The sequence below is a fragment of the Enhydra lutris genome, unplaced genomic scaffold (genome assembly GCF_002288905.1).
Source record: "Enhydra lutris kenyoni isolate GAN:26980312 unplaced genomic scaffold, ASM228890v2 scaffoldscaffold5, whole genome shotgun sequence".
In the NCBI taxonomy this organism is placed as follows: domain Eukaryota; kingdom Metazoa; phylum Chordata; class Mammalia; order Carnivora; family Mustelidae; genus Enhydra; species Enhydra lutris.
This window is the reverse complement of record NW_019154089.1, coordinates 52335351-52351429: the sequence shown is the minus strand read 5'-3', so window position 1 is coordinate 52351429 and position 16079 is coordinate 52335351. Positions and strand designations below refer to the sequence as shown.

Here is a 16079-nt window from a genome sequence, read left to right as displayed (position 1 = left end):
AGAGAAAGGATGTAAAGCATTTATCACTGGATCTCAAAATCCTTTCCTGGTCATTTGCCATGGCTACTGCCATCACAACCTTCCAGAGAAAAAAGAAAACTCACCCCGAAGGGAAACTGGATGGTTGTCCCTCAGTCATCATCCAAGCTCAGATGTACCCTCCGGTCCAATGTAATTTCAAATTAATGAGGGTCAAGGTTGTTTTTACACACTTAACTATACCTGTAACTGTAAATTAACTAACTGTACTTAACTAACTTAATTATAACTGTAACTATAACTATAACTGTGATTTCAGCCATTTCTCCTGCAACATAGCTTTAGATAAAAACCTTTTTCTGTGGACTTATTCTGCATTAGGTTGTGCCCTCCTCTCATACCTAACACACACACACACACACCCAGAGTCTGCTTCTCTACTTCCAATAAACTCCATCTTATCCGGAAGCTCTGCTAGAACAGCCTATTTCCATTGTTCTTTCTCTATCAAGCTACACAGAGATTGGAAAGGAGATAAGAAAATTTTTTTAAGTTTATGTATTTATTTATTTTTAAGTAATCTCTACAGCTAACATGGGACTCAAACTCATGACTCCAAGATCAAGAGTTGCATGGTCTTCCAACTAAGCCAGCCAGGTGACCCAAGATTAAAAATATAATTGGGGCATCTGGATGTCTCAGTCGATTAACCATCTGACTCTCCATTTTGGCTCAGGTCATGATCTCAGGGTCATGATCTCTGGGTCCTGAGATCCAGCCCTGCATTGGGCTTCACTCTGGGCATGGAGCCTGTTTAAGATTTTCTCTCTCCCTCTGTACAACCCCCCTCTGGTTCATTCTAGTGTGTATTTTCTCTCTCTCAAAAAAAAAAAGAAATATAATTTAATAAATGATATATAAGAGGTATAACTTAATGTGATTAATTAATATATACTATTATATATAACTAATGTAAATTACTTGAAGAATTTATAAGTAATATATAACATATAATATAAAACATATATTATAAAATATGTAACATATAAAGTTATATAAGTTAAAAATACCTGTTTTGGAAGTTAAAACTTATATAAGTTAAATAAGCCTCGTTTTAGCTAACTGCTCAACTTCATGTGTTCCAGTTACAGATCTGCTAAAAAACAAAAGATAGGAAAAATACCTAAAACACAGCAAGAGTAAGAAAAAGGAAGGAAAGCCAAAGAGAAAGCCCAGAAAACCCGCAACTTGTCGGGGAGGGGGAGGATCGTCATCAGAGCTAAGCTGAGAATGTTGGAGAATCAGAAAGAGAAAAATTCAGTTGCAAACTTAAGAAAAAAGAAAGAACAAAACAAAAACTAAAACTTGCAGGAAGAAAGGAAGCCTGCTTGGAAGAAAGCTGTGATATCTGATGACCCAGTCAGACTCTGGAAGCTGTGCATTTTTACAGTGTGTGACTCATTCCTTAAAGCCAAAGCAGAATCAAGTGAGGAAAAAACTGCCAGAGAAAAACACATCAGCAGGGTGGCAGTGATGCGGGGAGGGTGGCTTTGTGATGAGGGAAATCAGTAACACCAAAACGTACCATTTAGTATGAAATTGTATCATTCTGACAAATCTTTCTCAGAATAACTTATTGCCCTCCCAGTTTCACTGCTGAAATTTCACTGCTGAAACCTGAAGGAATGTGTAAGTGGAAATGAGGCTGAGTTAGAGACAGTGGGTCTGGTGTAAGTGGGTCTGGTATGAAAGTCATTCTGTGTAGTGTACTGTATTGTACTGTATTGTATTTTGAGAGAGAGAGAGAGAAAATTGTGGAGCCTAAAGTAGGGCTCCATCTCACGACCCTGAGATCATGACCCGAGCCAAAATTAAGAGTGGGATGCTTAACTGACTAAGCCACAGAGGCCCGCCAAAATCACTGTTAAAATGAGTGCCTGAAATATCTCAAGGAGAAAAATAAGCAAATCCAACAACATACACCCTTAGGAAATCTCAGATCATTTTTTTTTTAAATGTGATTGTTTAGAGGAATATTTTCAATGTTTGACCATCTTAAAAGCAAATAACTGAGTATAGTCAATGAAGAAGGCAGACAGGACAACCGAAAAATGGTTTATGGGGCCCATCTTCCCTCAAATCCTCACGTATTTAGTCTAGGATACAGAACTTCATGGATTTAAGCAGAGGCTGTGTCCCCCGACCCTGTTTTCTATGGGGAGCACTGTCATAAGTGGCCCTCTCTGCAAGAACATCCTCCCAGAACTGAGGGGAAAGCCTCATTCTTGCTTTGCCATTGCCCTTTTATTCCTAGACTTTCCTGAACATCCTGGAAAACTCCACACTTACAATCTCTTAAGGGAATATTTATAAACATCAAGGTTTCCTCGTTGTTGACCCAAACTTAGCATCAGCAAGACTCCATCCTCTTGGGAGCAGGAATGAAAGTCTAAACAGTATCAGTTGTAAGAGTCTCTTCTAGTCTTTGGAAGGCCAGGAAAGCCTATCTGTTCTCAACAGCTTAGATGAAGACCCCAAAACAAAAGATAATTGTTTTGCATACTCATCAGGGAGGAGATTAAACAACTTGAGAACAACGGGAAGTTGTCCTGGTAAGAGCTCTCCATGCCAGGGCCAAGGGTTCTAACATAACAAAATGCCATGGAGGAGAGAAGAGAAGCAAAGGATGACAGAGAGCACCCCTGGCCAGCATAGCTCTTATTTGGCTCCCAAGTTCTCATATATCTTTTCAGTCTTTTTTTTTTTTTTTTTTTTTGAATCACATTATCTATACTCCTCTTCCAACCTTCTATCCATCAACATCCACTAGGACAGCAGCATCCCCCCTACTGCTTTGAAGCTTCATGAGACATTCAGGCCAACAATTTGCCTCAAGGTTGCAATATGTAGAAAGGTGAACTCAACCAGAATTAGTGGACCAATGCCTGTCAAATGGTAATGCACATACAAATTACCCGAGGATCTTGTTAAAATACAGGTTCTGATTCAGGAAATCATGGTAGGACCTGAGAATCTACATTAGTAACAAGCTCCTAAGTGATGTTCATGCCAGTGGTCCAAGGGCCACACATTTCACAGCAGGGACCCAATCCACTCAAATAACAGACCCCAAAAGGCAAAGGGTCTCAACGAAGATCACACGGTTAGTTAAGTAACAGAGCTAGGATTGAGCCCAGGTCCTCTGACTCCCAAATCCAGTGGGATTTCTCTGTATGAAAAATATGCCAAGTCTCCACAGACCTGGTTCCGTGTCCCTCTGACATAGGTTGTCTGATAAAAAATAAATCAGTTAGGTCACACTGAAAGATCATCTCCGACAACCAAGCGAAACACTTTTTTCTGTTATAAAACCTAAAACCCAGGCCTCCTGTTTTCTCATTTTTCAAAGCTCTTATTAATATCTGTTAGTCAAAGGAGACATTTGTGAAAGGAACTAGAGCTTTCTGAAAGCTAATGTTTAAGCTCCCTGGACCTATGATTCATACTCCATCAAAAAAGAAGAGGAATGTTAATACAGGAACATCAAGTGGGAAACTGGACATTTTGTCTTCAGTCTCTGTAATGAAAACAGAAATGAGATTCAAAATAAAGTCTTCAACTATCATATGATCTCCCTGATATGAGGGAGAGGAGATGCAACATGGGGGGTTAAGGGGGTAGGAGAAGAGTAAATGAAACAAGATGGGATTGGGAGGGAGACAAACCATAAATGACTCTTAATCTCACAAAACAAACTGAGGGTTGATGGGGGGAGGAGGGTGGGGAGGTGGGATTATGGACATTGGGGAGGGTATGTGCTATGGTGAGAGCTGTGAAGTGTGTAAACCTGGCGATTCACAGACCTGTACCCCTGGGGATAAAAATATATTATATGTTTATAAAAAAATAAAATTTAAAAATAAAATTAAAAAAAAAATAAAGTCTTCAGAGAAGAGAGACAGAGGAGGAGGGAGTAACATCTCTAGCTGAATTTGTGTGAACCCATAAGCCATAATTAACCAGTAACAACAGAGCACCTGGCCTCTCAGCTCCCATAAGATGAAGGTCATTCCTGCTCCTGACCTGTGCTTGGTCCACAGAGAAGGCCCTTAACTCAAAACCCAGTAAAAGAAAGAAAATAATGTTGCTTCTTGAAATTCGGGTTCTTCAGTTCTCTCTCTCACTTCCTGTCCGACATGCTGGGAACTCACAAGATGAACTGAAAAGGAAGCAGAAAGACGAAAAAGAAGAGGGGCAGGGGGAAACTCATGTTTCTGAGCCTCTAACACAAAGCACTGATGGTGAGGAGAGGACTCTCCCGCCAGCAAGAGGACCTGTTCCAAAGTCTCACGTCAGAGTAAGCATGGGTCTGACCGGGCAACCCCCAAAGGTCAGGGGTCACGGGGAATTCCTCAGCCTGGGAGCAGGGTTAGAGGATACACAGAGCATTTCTTTCCATCCCTCCTGCCGAGGAACAACAAACCCTGACCCAGAGGCATCCCACAACTCAAAACGACTGTTTTCTGCAAACAAGCCACAGAGTTCCAGATCAGGAATCAAGGCAAGAAGCCATGCTGGGGAAGTTTTCCCACACAGCTCTGCCAGTGCATTTCATTCCTTGGCTACATCACCCCTTCAGCCAGAGTTCAAGAACAAGAGGGCAGAAATGGTTACATTCTTTGATCGTATGGAAAAAGAACACGCAGACCTTTCCATCTGGGTCAAGAACTAACCCACACTAAGGGACTCATGTGGTATGAAGCCCACCCCTCTGTCAATGGAGGCGCCATCATTGAGCTTAGGGGTTTACATGTCACTCATGTCACTGACAGCATTTGCACAGCGAAACACAGAGAACACTTAATTCTTGCATTTATGGAAATTAGAACCTAACGAACTTTCCAGAGTTACAATGCTATAACAGCATGTGGTAGCAAAAACTGAGGTCTTGGTAGTGAGAGGCTGGAAGACCACTCCAAGGCTTCATAGTGGCCCACATCCTAGAATTAAATCTCTTTTTTGAGCACATCTTCCATTTGTTCTGGTGACATAAATCAAAATTTCTTCACCTCAATGTAAAGCTGACTAATCAAGGAAACAGGGATGCCTTCAAACATGGGTATTGGGTGGAAATGTGTTTCTCTGACATGTCGGTAGGATCTGAGCATTTATGTAACTGTCTCTTCTTGAGAAAACCTCCTCCCTCGTTCCAGCTCAAGCAATTGTTCACTGGAGATCTGAAGCCAAGAACCCAATAGTCTCGGGAAATAGACACAGACTTGTTCTTCACCTTGAATTGAAGAAGATGTTGGGAAAAAGTTTTGGTCAAGACTTTCGGGAGGTCAATGGAAAAGGATTCCCTGGGGTGCCTGGGTGGCTCAGTCAGTTAAGCATCTGCCTTTGGCTCAGGTCATGATCCCAGGGCCCTGGGATGGACCCCTACATCAGGCTCCCTGTTCAGTGGGGAACCTGACTGTCCCCTTCACTCTGTCTGCCACTCCCTTGCTTGTGTGCGCTCTCTCTCTCTGTCAAATGAATAAATAAAATATTCAGAAAAAAACAAAAAAGGAAAAGGATCTGCTCTTAACGCCCATACAAAGCCCAACTCTTCATACTGCTATATGAAACTGAGCACCTCAGGCTTTGGGAAACATGTGGACAATGGGAGACTGTGTCCTCATGTGACTGTCACCTGGGGGCCACAGAGCCAGCCCAAATCCTGTGGGTAAGAGGCTCCGGGGTTATTCTAATAGCACACATTTGGGCAAATTGCAAGAAGGTGTGCAAGAGAGACAGATGAAATTATGAAATGAAAGGTGTCCCTTTCAAACAGATGAATTTTAAAAGGCACCTGTCTAAGTTGACAAACAACAAAAAGATCCTCCACTTTGGGCAAAGGGATTATAAAAACCTTCTTTTCCTCCTGAAGCTAGGATTTGGTTCCATTAGCAGCATAAGAGCTGGATTTCAGCCCTCACTGGTCCCTGTGATGGGGTACTTTTGTGGGGTTGGCAAAGCACAAACCACCCTGGGGGGCCCAGCCACTTTCGGTTGGGGATTCCCCTGAAGCGAGTATCTATTCCTTACAAGAAACACCTGGAAAGAAGAAGTAGAAACAAAGATGGGCCTGAGTCTGGGGTGGAGATATTCTCCTCCCTTCTCAGAGGCCTCGTGATTGGGCCTAGGACTCAGGAGACAATTATGCTTCCGGGTACCCCTCAGCAGGGGGATTAACAGTGGGGCAACCCTTGCTACAGATCAAAAGCCCAGCACTTGGTTAGAGACCCTCTTGGAGCTCAGCCTAGACCCAGCACAGCTAAAGCGAAGAGAAGTTTCAGGTCATTATTTGTATTGTCCTTCCTTTTAATGTAAACTTTCTAAAAGAGTCTTACTAAAAATTACACTTTGAAGAAGAAGAAAAGGCCTGACCCAAGCCCAGAAGAGAATAGCAGAGTTGACAGCAGTGTCCCCTCCCAAACTCAACATGATGGTGGCAGTCCCAGCGTTCTTAGAGTGATGAACCCAGGAGAGCCACAAAGCAGAGTGACATCACACCGCCATCACAAGGACCCAGTGCCCTGGGAACCCACCCAAAGTGACTCAGGGACCATTTCAGCAGACTGTGTTCTAGAAGTCAATAGATGGCTTTCCAGCCCTGGTTTGGGTCGTTGAGAAACCATAATCTCACTGTGAAGCCACAGCCAGGAAGGGTCTGCAGAAACATGGGGTAGGAGAAGGCTAACGGCTGAAATAAATACGTCCATCCCTTCAACCACGATTTACTGAAGGTTTACTAAGGAACACGGCTAAACACGCGTGAACAAGACAAGGTGAGGGAAAGAAGAGTTAGGCAAAAAGGAGAAGAAAATATGAGGTATTGTCGGTTCTTTTTTAAAATAAAACAGGCAATGTGATGAAACTCTGGAGGCGTCTCTGTAGACTGAACAGCCAGGGAAGATCATGAGCGAGGATCTGAGAGACAAGAAGGGGTGTCCCCATGGAAGTCTGAGGGAAGAGCATTCTAGACAGAGTGAACATGAACACAAAGGTGATGAGGCCAGAGTATGCTTGATACATCTGAACAACAGAGAGAAGGTCAGTGTGACTGCAGAGCTAGGCAGGAGGCCAAGGGGATGGGGCAAGAGGGCAGCAAGGTAGGCCAGGAGCAGATCAGAGGGAGCCTGGCAGCCAGGACAAGACATTTGGATTTTATCCTGCTGTGGTGGGAAATAAGCAGAGATTTTAAGCAGCAGAGTGCACCGCTCTATAAATGTGTTCAAAAGTCCAGTGTACCGCTGTGAGAAATGACTTGCAGGGAATTAACACAGGAAGTGGGGGACCACTTGGGAGGTCAATGCTGTGGCCCAGGAGAGACAGGATGGTGACTAGAACTAGGGGAGAGTTTCTCCACCTAGAAACGATTGATATTTTATACCATATAATCCTTTGCTGTGGAGGGCCGTTCTGTGCACTGTAGAAAGTTTCCAACATCTCTCACTAGAATCCAGAAGCAATCTCCCCCTTCCCAGGTATGACAACCAAAAATATCTCTAGACATCCCCAAATGTCCCCTCTAGGGCAAAACTACTCTTGCTGAGAACGAGTGGACTACGGTGTTAGCTGTGGAAATGACACGAGTAGTAGATTCTGCATACACTGGGATGGAAGAGCTGACAGGATTTGACAGGAATAAATACAGAGTGTGAGAGAAGTAGATGAGTCAATGATAATTCCATGAGTTTTGGCCTGGGTAACTAGAAGAACAGAGTTGACAAATACAGCGATAGGGAAGATGGCAGGAGGAGGGAATAGAGAGTATTGCTTGGGGATGCCTGGGTGGCTCAGTCAGTTAAATGTCTGCCTTCAACTCAGGTCATGATCTCAGGGTCCTGGGATGGAGCCCTGCGTTGGGCTCCCACCTCAGTAGGGAGCCTGATTCTCCTTCTCCCTCTGCCTGCCACTTTGCCTGCTTGTGCTCGTTCTCTCCCTCTCTCTGTCAAATAAATAAATCAAATCCTAAGGAAAAAAAAAAGAATATTTCTTTTAACATGTCAAATTTAAGATTCCTATTAGGCATACACATAAGATGGCCAAGAGCTGGAGTTATAAGGAAATATCAAATAAATAAATAAATTTAGTAGTTATTCACATAAGTATACAGAGATAGAGAAAGATGATACGATGACAGATAGATGAGTGATAGACAGACAGGTAGACACAAAAGACAAACATAACTGTACAAATAGATGATTAGGTAGACGATAGATAATAATGATAGATGATGAATGAACAGATGGACAGACAGAGAAGTTGATAACATTTGGGGCTGGTCAGGATCACCTAATAAGAGGGTCAAGTGAGAGAAGAGGGAGCCACAGACCAAGCCCCGGGACACTCTATTAATTAAAAAATACAGAAAGGAGCAAAGGAGGTTGAGACGGAACTCTCAGAGTGGTGGGTAGGAGTAAAACCATAATAATGTGGTGTCACTTAAGCCAAGAGAAAAAAATACCTAAAAATAGGAATTGTGTCACATGGTGCTGAAACACAAGTCCAAGGAAATCAGAAAGGCACCGATGGGCAACATGACCTTCACTGTTGACTTGACAAGAACAGTTTTAATGAGGCGTCCCAACACTGTCAGTGAAGAGATTCAACTCCTCCTACTCGCCCAACAAGAGTACGCAACAAGAGACAAAAGGTCAGGATACTTTTCTCAAGTATTTGAAGCTGTTATCTACAGCGGTGTGAGATAAGCAGGGCTGACTAATGGGATTATCCATTTTTTTCAGGCAGGAATAGTTTGCAAGGGGCCTATGAGGGTTAAGGCAGTCACAGAAATGAAGGTTCTTGCCACAGCTTTCGAGACAAGCTGCACACTTAAAAACCTTTCAAAAGGGAAAAGGGCACTGGAATTCTTCAGACTGAAAAGAAATAGTAAATCATACTAACGAGCCATAGAAACTTGGGTTCCATCAGAGCAGACTCTTCTCCAAATCTACTCTGAATCGATGAGCTAAGTCTCCCCGGGAATAAAATGCCGTCATCCCACCAGCTGCCATCTTTGAGCAGCAGGGGAGACAGTGAGGCTCCGCGCAGAAGAAATTATTATCATTCTACCAGACTAATTTAGAATCAGAAAACTCTCCAAAATAGAATACTTCAAGCATAAATATGAGTGAACAAACCAAGGGAACAAATTTGCAAAAAAGTTTTCACTAAGTTTTCCCCAAATAAATTCTCTGATCCGGAAAAGTGAATTAGGAAAAAAAAAAAAAAAATACAAGGCAATTACTGATTCCACTTAACAGCCTCATTCTCTAATCACACTAACTACCTGACAGGTGGTATGGGCCTGCCCTTGGTAAGGACAGCCCACTTAATGGCTGGGAGATTTCCTGGTGAGAAATGCCATCAGAGTGAGATTTAGAAGGGAGGGCCCATGGAGCTGCAAAATTCTCACCTTGGGAAGGAGGGACAACCTAGCATTTTGGACGTTTTCAGTCCCACCAGTCAACCTGGATAAGTTTCATGAGAAGAATTGGAAGAGACCTACTGTGTTCATGGATTGGACTAAAAATAACACATGTTAATTCCCCAAATCTATATATATATAGGCTTAATGTAATTCCTACCGAAATCTCAGCAAATTTTTGTGGTCCGATTATTCTAAAATGTACAGGGAAAGGCAAAGGAACAAGAATTACTAAAGCAGGTTTGAAAAAATGTAACATGGTAGGAATCAGTCTACTTGATTTCCAGACTAATTATATAGCTACTACAGTAATAAAGATTCTACTGGTGGAATAGAACATAAAACTCAGAAATAGACTCACAAAAATAAGCCTCAGAAAGCCTTCCCAAATGCCACTTCTGTCCTTAGGTTTGGGGGGTGGGGGGCTTAAAACTGAATATATCCTAAGCTCAAATCCTGTGGATTTGAGTATAGGGTCATGTTTGGATGAAAGGAAAATAAGTGTCACAGAAGTCAAATTCCCAGATAAATGATCAGGAGAAATCAGACACAAGTCCAATCACTATCCTTTTGATGAGGGGCACTGGGTCTTTTTTTTTTTAAGATTTTATTTATTTATTTGATAGATCGCAGTAGGCAGAGAGGCAGGCAGAAAGAGAGAAGGGAGGAAGCAGGCTCCCAGCTGAGCAGAGAGCCCGATGCAGGGCTCGATTCCAGGACCCTGAGACCATGACCCGAGCCAAAGGCTGAGGCTTTAACCCACTGAGCCACCCAGGAGCACTGGGCCTTAATCACAAATGAACTTGAAGCTGGCCAGCTTGTATGCTCACAGAAAGGAAAAGAAAGTCATTTGGATTTTAGTGCCTATTTTATAACTGTCCATTAACTGCTCAATTCTGGGTGAAGGGCTCCAAGGCAATGCAAGTGGACTGGCTCTTCTGGCAAAAAAATCATTCAGCAGTTTGAATCTAAAATTTTCCATCATCTTGGCTACCACATTAGTCCATTAGTTCATATTTGCTTCTTTGTGCCCGTGTACTCAGTATGAATCTGGAATCTGAAAATGAAAACGCCCAGATGGTTGTCTTCATGGCTCCCTGGGGCCATGTGAAATTGAAAAGATCCCAATATTCTGTTTCTGAGCCTGGAATAATGCTAAACAGTGTGCAACCTCCCTTACAAAACACAGGGTGAAAAGAGGGGCCAACTGAGAACTGCGGTTCTCAACCCTGGCTGCACACTAGCATTACAGGAGAGAGCTGCTACTGTAGAGTCATATTAGCTAATGCTGTTAATTAATCCCCACTCACGCCAATCCATTGGCCAGCAACACTGACTGCGTGTTAGAGTTTCCTAGGGAGCTTTAAAGAATTACAGATGTCTGAGCTCCCCTCTCAGACCCATCAAATCAGAACATCGGGGAGGACAGGTGGGCAATGGGTACTTTTGAAAAGCCCCCCAGCATCATTTACTGAAGAGACTGGCTTTTTTCCACTGTATATTTTTTCTTGTTTTGTCGAACAGTATTTGACCATAGAGTTGCGGATCCATATCTGGGCTCTCTCCTCCGTTCCACTGGTCTGTGTGTCTGTTTTTGTACCAGTACCATGCTGTCTTGGTGATCACAGCTTTGTAGTAAAGCTTGAAATCAAGCAACGTGATGCCCCTAGCATTGTTTCTCTTTTTCAACATTTCCTTGGTGATTCTGGGTCTCTTCTGGTTCCATACAAATTTTAGGATTGTTTGTGCCAGCACTTTGAAAAATGCTGTTGGTATTTTGATCGGGATGGCGTTGAAAGTATAGATTGCTCTGGGCAGCGTACACAATTTAACAATGTTTATTCTTCCAATCCATGAGCATGAAATGTTTTTCCATCTTTTTCTGTCTTCTTCAATTTCTTTCACGAGTGTTCTGTAGTTGCTCGAGTATAGATCATTTACCTCTTTGGTTAGGTTTATTCCAAGGTATCTTACGGGTTTTGGTGCTATTGTAAATGGAATCGATTCTTTAATTTCCCTTTCTACGGTTTCATTGTTAGTGTATAAGAAAGCAACTGATTTCTGTGCATTGATTTTGTCTTCTGCCACATTACTGAATTGCTGTATGAGTGCTAGAAATTTGGTGGTTGAGTCTTTTGGGTTTTCCACATAAAGTATCATGTCATCTGTGAAGAAAGAGAGTTTGACTTCTTCTTTGCTAATTTGAATACCTTTCATTTCTTTTTGTTGTCTGATTGCTTCAACAAAGCAGGAAAAAATATCCAGTGGGAAAAAGACAGTTTCTTCAATAAATGGTGCTGGGAAAATGGGACAGTTAAATACAGAAGAATGAAACTCAACCGTTCTCTTACACCATACACAAAGATAAACTCAAAATGGATGAAAGACCTCAATGTGAGACAGAAATCCATCAAAATCCTAGAGGAGAACGTAGGCTGTAACCTCTTAAACATCGGCCATAGCAACTTCTTTCAAGACATGTCTCCAAAGGCAAAGGATACAAAAGCGAAAATGAACTTTTGGGACTTCATCAAGATCAAAAGCTTCCGCACAGCAAAGGAAACAGTCAACAAAATAAAGAGGCAACCCACGGAATGGGAGAAGATATTTGCAAATGACACTACAGACAAAGGGCTGATAGTCAAGATCTATAAAGATCTCCTCAAACTCAACACACACAAAATGGATAATCATCATCTGATTATCCATCAGATAAATCCATCAAAAAATGGGCAGAAGACATGAACAGACACTTCTCCAATGAAGACATACAAACGGCTAACAGACACATGAAAAAATGTTCATCATCACTAGCCATCAGGGAGATTCAAATCAAAACCACATTGAGATACCACCTTACACCAGTTAGAATGGCAAAGATTAAAAAGGCAGGAAATAGCAAATGTTGGAGAGAACATAGAGAAAGGGGAACCCTCTTAAACTGTTGGTGGGAATGCAAGTTGCTGCAGCCACTTTGGAAAACAGTGTGGAGATTCCTCAAAAAAATTAAAAATAGAGCTACCCTATACTCTGCAATTGCACTACTGGGTATTTACCCCAAAGACACAGATGTAGTGAACAGATGGGCCACATGCACCCCAGTGTTCATAGCAGCAATGTCCACAATAGCCAAACTGTGAAAAGTGCCGAAATGCCCTTCAACAGATGAATGGATAAAGAAGATGTGGTCCATATATACAATGGAATATTATGCAGCCATCAGAAAGGATGAATACCCAACTTTTGCATCAACATGGACGGGACTGGAAGAGATTATGCTGAGTAAAATAAGTCAAGCCAAGAAAGTCAATTATCATATAGTTTCACTTACTTGTGGAACATAAGGAACAGCATGGAGAACATTAGGAGAAGGAAGGGAAAAATGAAGGGGGGGAATCAGAGGGGGAGACAAACCATGAGACTGTGGACTCCAAGAAACAAACTGAGGGTTTTGGAGAGGAGGGGGTAGGGGGGTGGGTTAGCCCAGTGGTGGGTATTGAGGAGGGCACATACTGCATGGAGCACTGAGTGTTATACGTAAACAATGAATCCTAGAAAACTACATCAAAAACTAATGACGTATTGTATGGTGACTAACATAACATAATAAAAAATTTTTTAAATTTTTAAAAAAACTCCCCGTGGATCCTAATATTCAAACAGGGTTATGAGTGACTATTGTAGTCCGGTGCCTGTTAGACTTCAGTGAGCACCAGAATCTCCTGGAGGACTCATTAAAACAAAGGTTTCAAATAGGCAGATAACAGAGACAGAAAGTAGATTCATGGTTCCCCAAAACTAGGGAAGATGAGGGGATCAGAGTGCAACTGGTAGAAAGACTCGGGCTCAAATGAACTGTGCAGTAAATTTATTCAACATCTCCAAGCTTCATCATCTACTCAATATAACCAAGATGGGGGGCTGGAGAGCAGAAGAGAAGAACGTATTGAAACTACCTCATATGCCACACATTTTAGTACCTGGTATGTTGGAAACATAAAAAGATGATAATAGCAGCCAACACCCATTGAGTGCGTATTGTTTATAAGCACTCTTCTAAGGTGTTTATATATATTAATTCATTTAATTTCCACAATATTCTATAGGGATCAGCAAATTTTTTTTCTATAAAAGCCAGATAGCAATTTTGGGGCCTCATGGGCCATATAGTCCTGATCCCAACTACTCATCTGCTGTTGTAGTCCGAAAGCAACCTTAGACAATGTAAACATGTGGGCTTATCTGTGTTCCAATAAAACTTTATTTATAAAAACAAGAGGTGTACAGATTTGGTCTGCGGACCGTAAGCCAAGCCCTGGTATATGAGATGGGTACTGTCACTATCTCCATCTCATAGATAAGAAAACGAAGGCACGAAGGGATAAACTGACCGCCTAAGTTTCTGTATGAAGTCTGATGACGAAGTCCACACAGTCAACTATAGACCGCAAAAGCTGTTGACAACACCGTCATCACCAGTGAGCCTCTCACTCAGTCCAAATCCAGGTTTTCCAAATTCAAAAGGGGCTGGCCAGCCAGTCAGGCACAACACCCTGAAAGGCCTCAGAGGCTGAAGACCCAGCTCCACTCCTCCCTTGCTCCCATGCGGTCCCTGGTTGAAGTTCTCCCTGCTCTGAGTCCTCAGCGCCTTTCCTCTCCATATCTCCCAGATCGGTCAGCTTTTTCTTTTATGCATTTCTTCCCCAACCCATTTGGTGGCCAGGACCACGCACATCACAAGTGCTCAGTTTGCACCCACTGGAGGTGTGTGTGAACCCATGGGTACTGGGTGTGTAAGCCGAGAGGACAGGGGCCGGGGGGCAGAGAAGGGAGGGAGGGACCCAGGCACTCACCAGTCCCTGGCAGGCACTGAGGGCGGCGGTCCCGATCCTGACACCCTGTTGCAGCACTGTGCCCCTGAGATGGCAGGGGGGTGCTGAGGAAGCCACCATCTTCACGTGGGAAAGGTTCCCGTACCTCCTCTCCAGGATATAGCTTTTGGAAAGAAATCCCTGATTGACCGACAAGTTAAAGAACAGGTCCTTCTCCTCGTGTGAAATTCTGTAGTACACCCGGTCCTCTGAGCCATCCACATCTCTCTTCCTCCTGCTGTTGCCGGTGACAGGATGGTGCAAGCCATAGGACAGAAAGTGCCCCCTGGCATCTACTCGGACTGGGGCCACCATGTGGTATTCGGGCAGGGCCTTGAGAAAATGCTCTGAAAGAAGAGAAGACAAAGAATGAGACAGCGAGCACTCTCGGCAGAGTCAACAGCAAGGTCAACGCTCCGCCATTTGGAACTTAGCGTGTTGAGGGCAAAATACCACCGTTGGCCTGAAGTCTGCAGGTCCCATCTACTGCACAAACACTGTCAACAGTAAATTCCCGGAACAACTCAAATCCACTCAGGGCCCCTCCTTGAGGACACGTGGCAGTCTGAGCCGACACCCAGGCACAACTCTGGAGGGCAGATGTTTTCCCAGAGTCAAATTAAGATGAATTCATTCATGAGGTGTCCTGTTAGCAAAGGGGCAAGGTCAGCGTAAGGAATGTTGCAAGCCTCAAGAGTTCTTGAATACAAATCACAGAGCTCCACTGTTTATTTGAAGGAGCTTAAATGCCTCGGGAACTTCCCATTAACTTGGGTCCGAGGAATAATAAAAACAGCTAACCGGTCGGTCGTATACACGCCAACAAACTTCACACCAGTCATGGCATTCGCGTTCCGTGCCGTGAAACAGGTCCTTAAAAAAACAAACTCGGATTTTCTTTCTGTGTTTACAAAGTATACAAAATAAAATGGCAAGATGAAAACTACCGCTTTAAAAACGCAAGACAGGAACCCTTGTCCCTTCCACACGCGAGAACATACACACGCCTTTTGGCTTGCTCACACTTAAATTCCCACCCCTTCCTCCTCAGCCTGATGTTTGAGAAGAACAAGGAATCTAACAGGAGCGAATCATCACTCGGGATTACAGACTACTTCAGGCAAACCGTGAGCCACTTAGTAAAATAACCAACACTTGCATTAAGGGGGAAAAAAAAGAAAAGCAGCCAGGGAAGAAGCAAGAGAGAGAGAGGAGAAAACAAGGGCCACCTCCCGCCTCCCAGCTATATTCCGCCTTCCAGCTTCTGCTGTTTTGTCTGTTACTTCCCGCTATCCTGTCTGTTGCACTGACAGCCCATCTATTCTCACTTAGGTTTGAAAGTCCCAACTCCAACCCCCCTTCTTTCTCCTAATGTTCCTGGCTGAAGTTCTCTCAGGTCCTTACTTTCCGTACCTCCCAGAATACCTCATTTTACCGTGCTTTTTGTTAATGAGACTTTATTCCCGAAGCCTCTGGGGGCCAGAATCTTGCACGTCACAGGTGCCTGGCGTGTAATGTGTCAATCAGTGAGCACATCTGTAGCTGGTTAATTAAAAGAACCGGACTTAATGGGGGTACATTTATAAAACATCCTCTTTTCCCAGATAACTGCCTTCCAACACACTTCGTGAAATCGTTCGTTTCTGCCTTGGATGAAATTTGGGGCCGAGCACAGAGTTTTCACTCTTAGGTACTAACGAACAGTCTCAGTTTTTTAAGCGCAAAAAAAAATCCAGAACTATTGCTTCTGATTG

General features: G+C 43.2%; 1 protein-coding gene across 1 annotated transcript in view; it reads right to left on the bottom strand.

Annotated features, from left to right (window-relative positions):
* The window catches only part of LOC111141131 (A disintegrin and metalloproteinase with thrombospondin motifs 12-like), a 291198-nt gene that overhangs the window by 269195 nt on the left and 5924 nt on the right, over positions 1 to 16079 (bottom strand). Inside the window, exon 2 of the mRNA XM_022493477.1 lies at positions 14308 to 14672. Coding sequence (XP_022349185.1) covers positions 14308 to 14672 — 365 coding nt within the window. The remainder of the gene's footprint in view (positions 1 to 14307; positions 14673 to 16079) is intronic.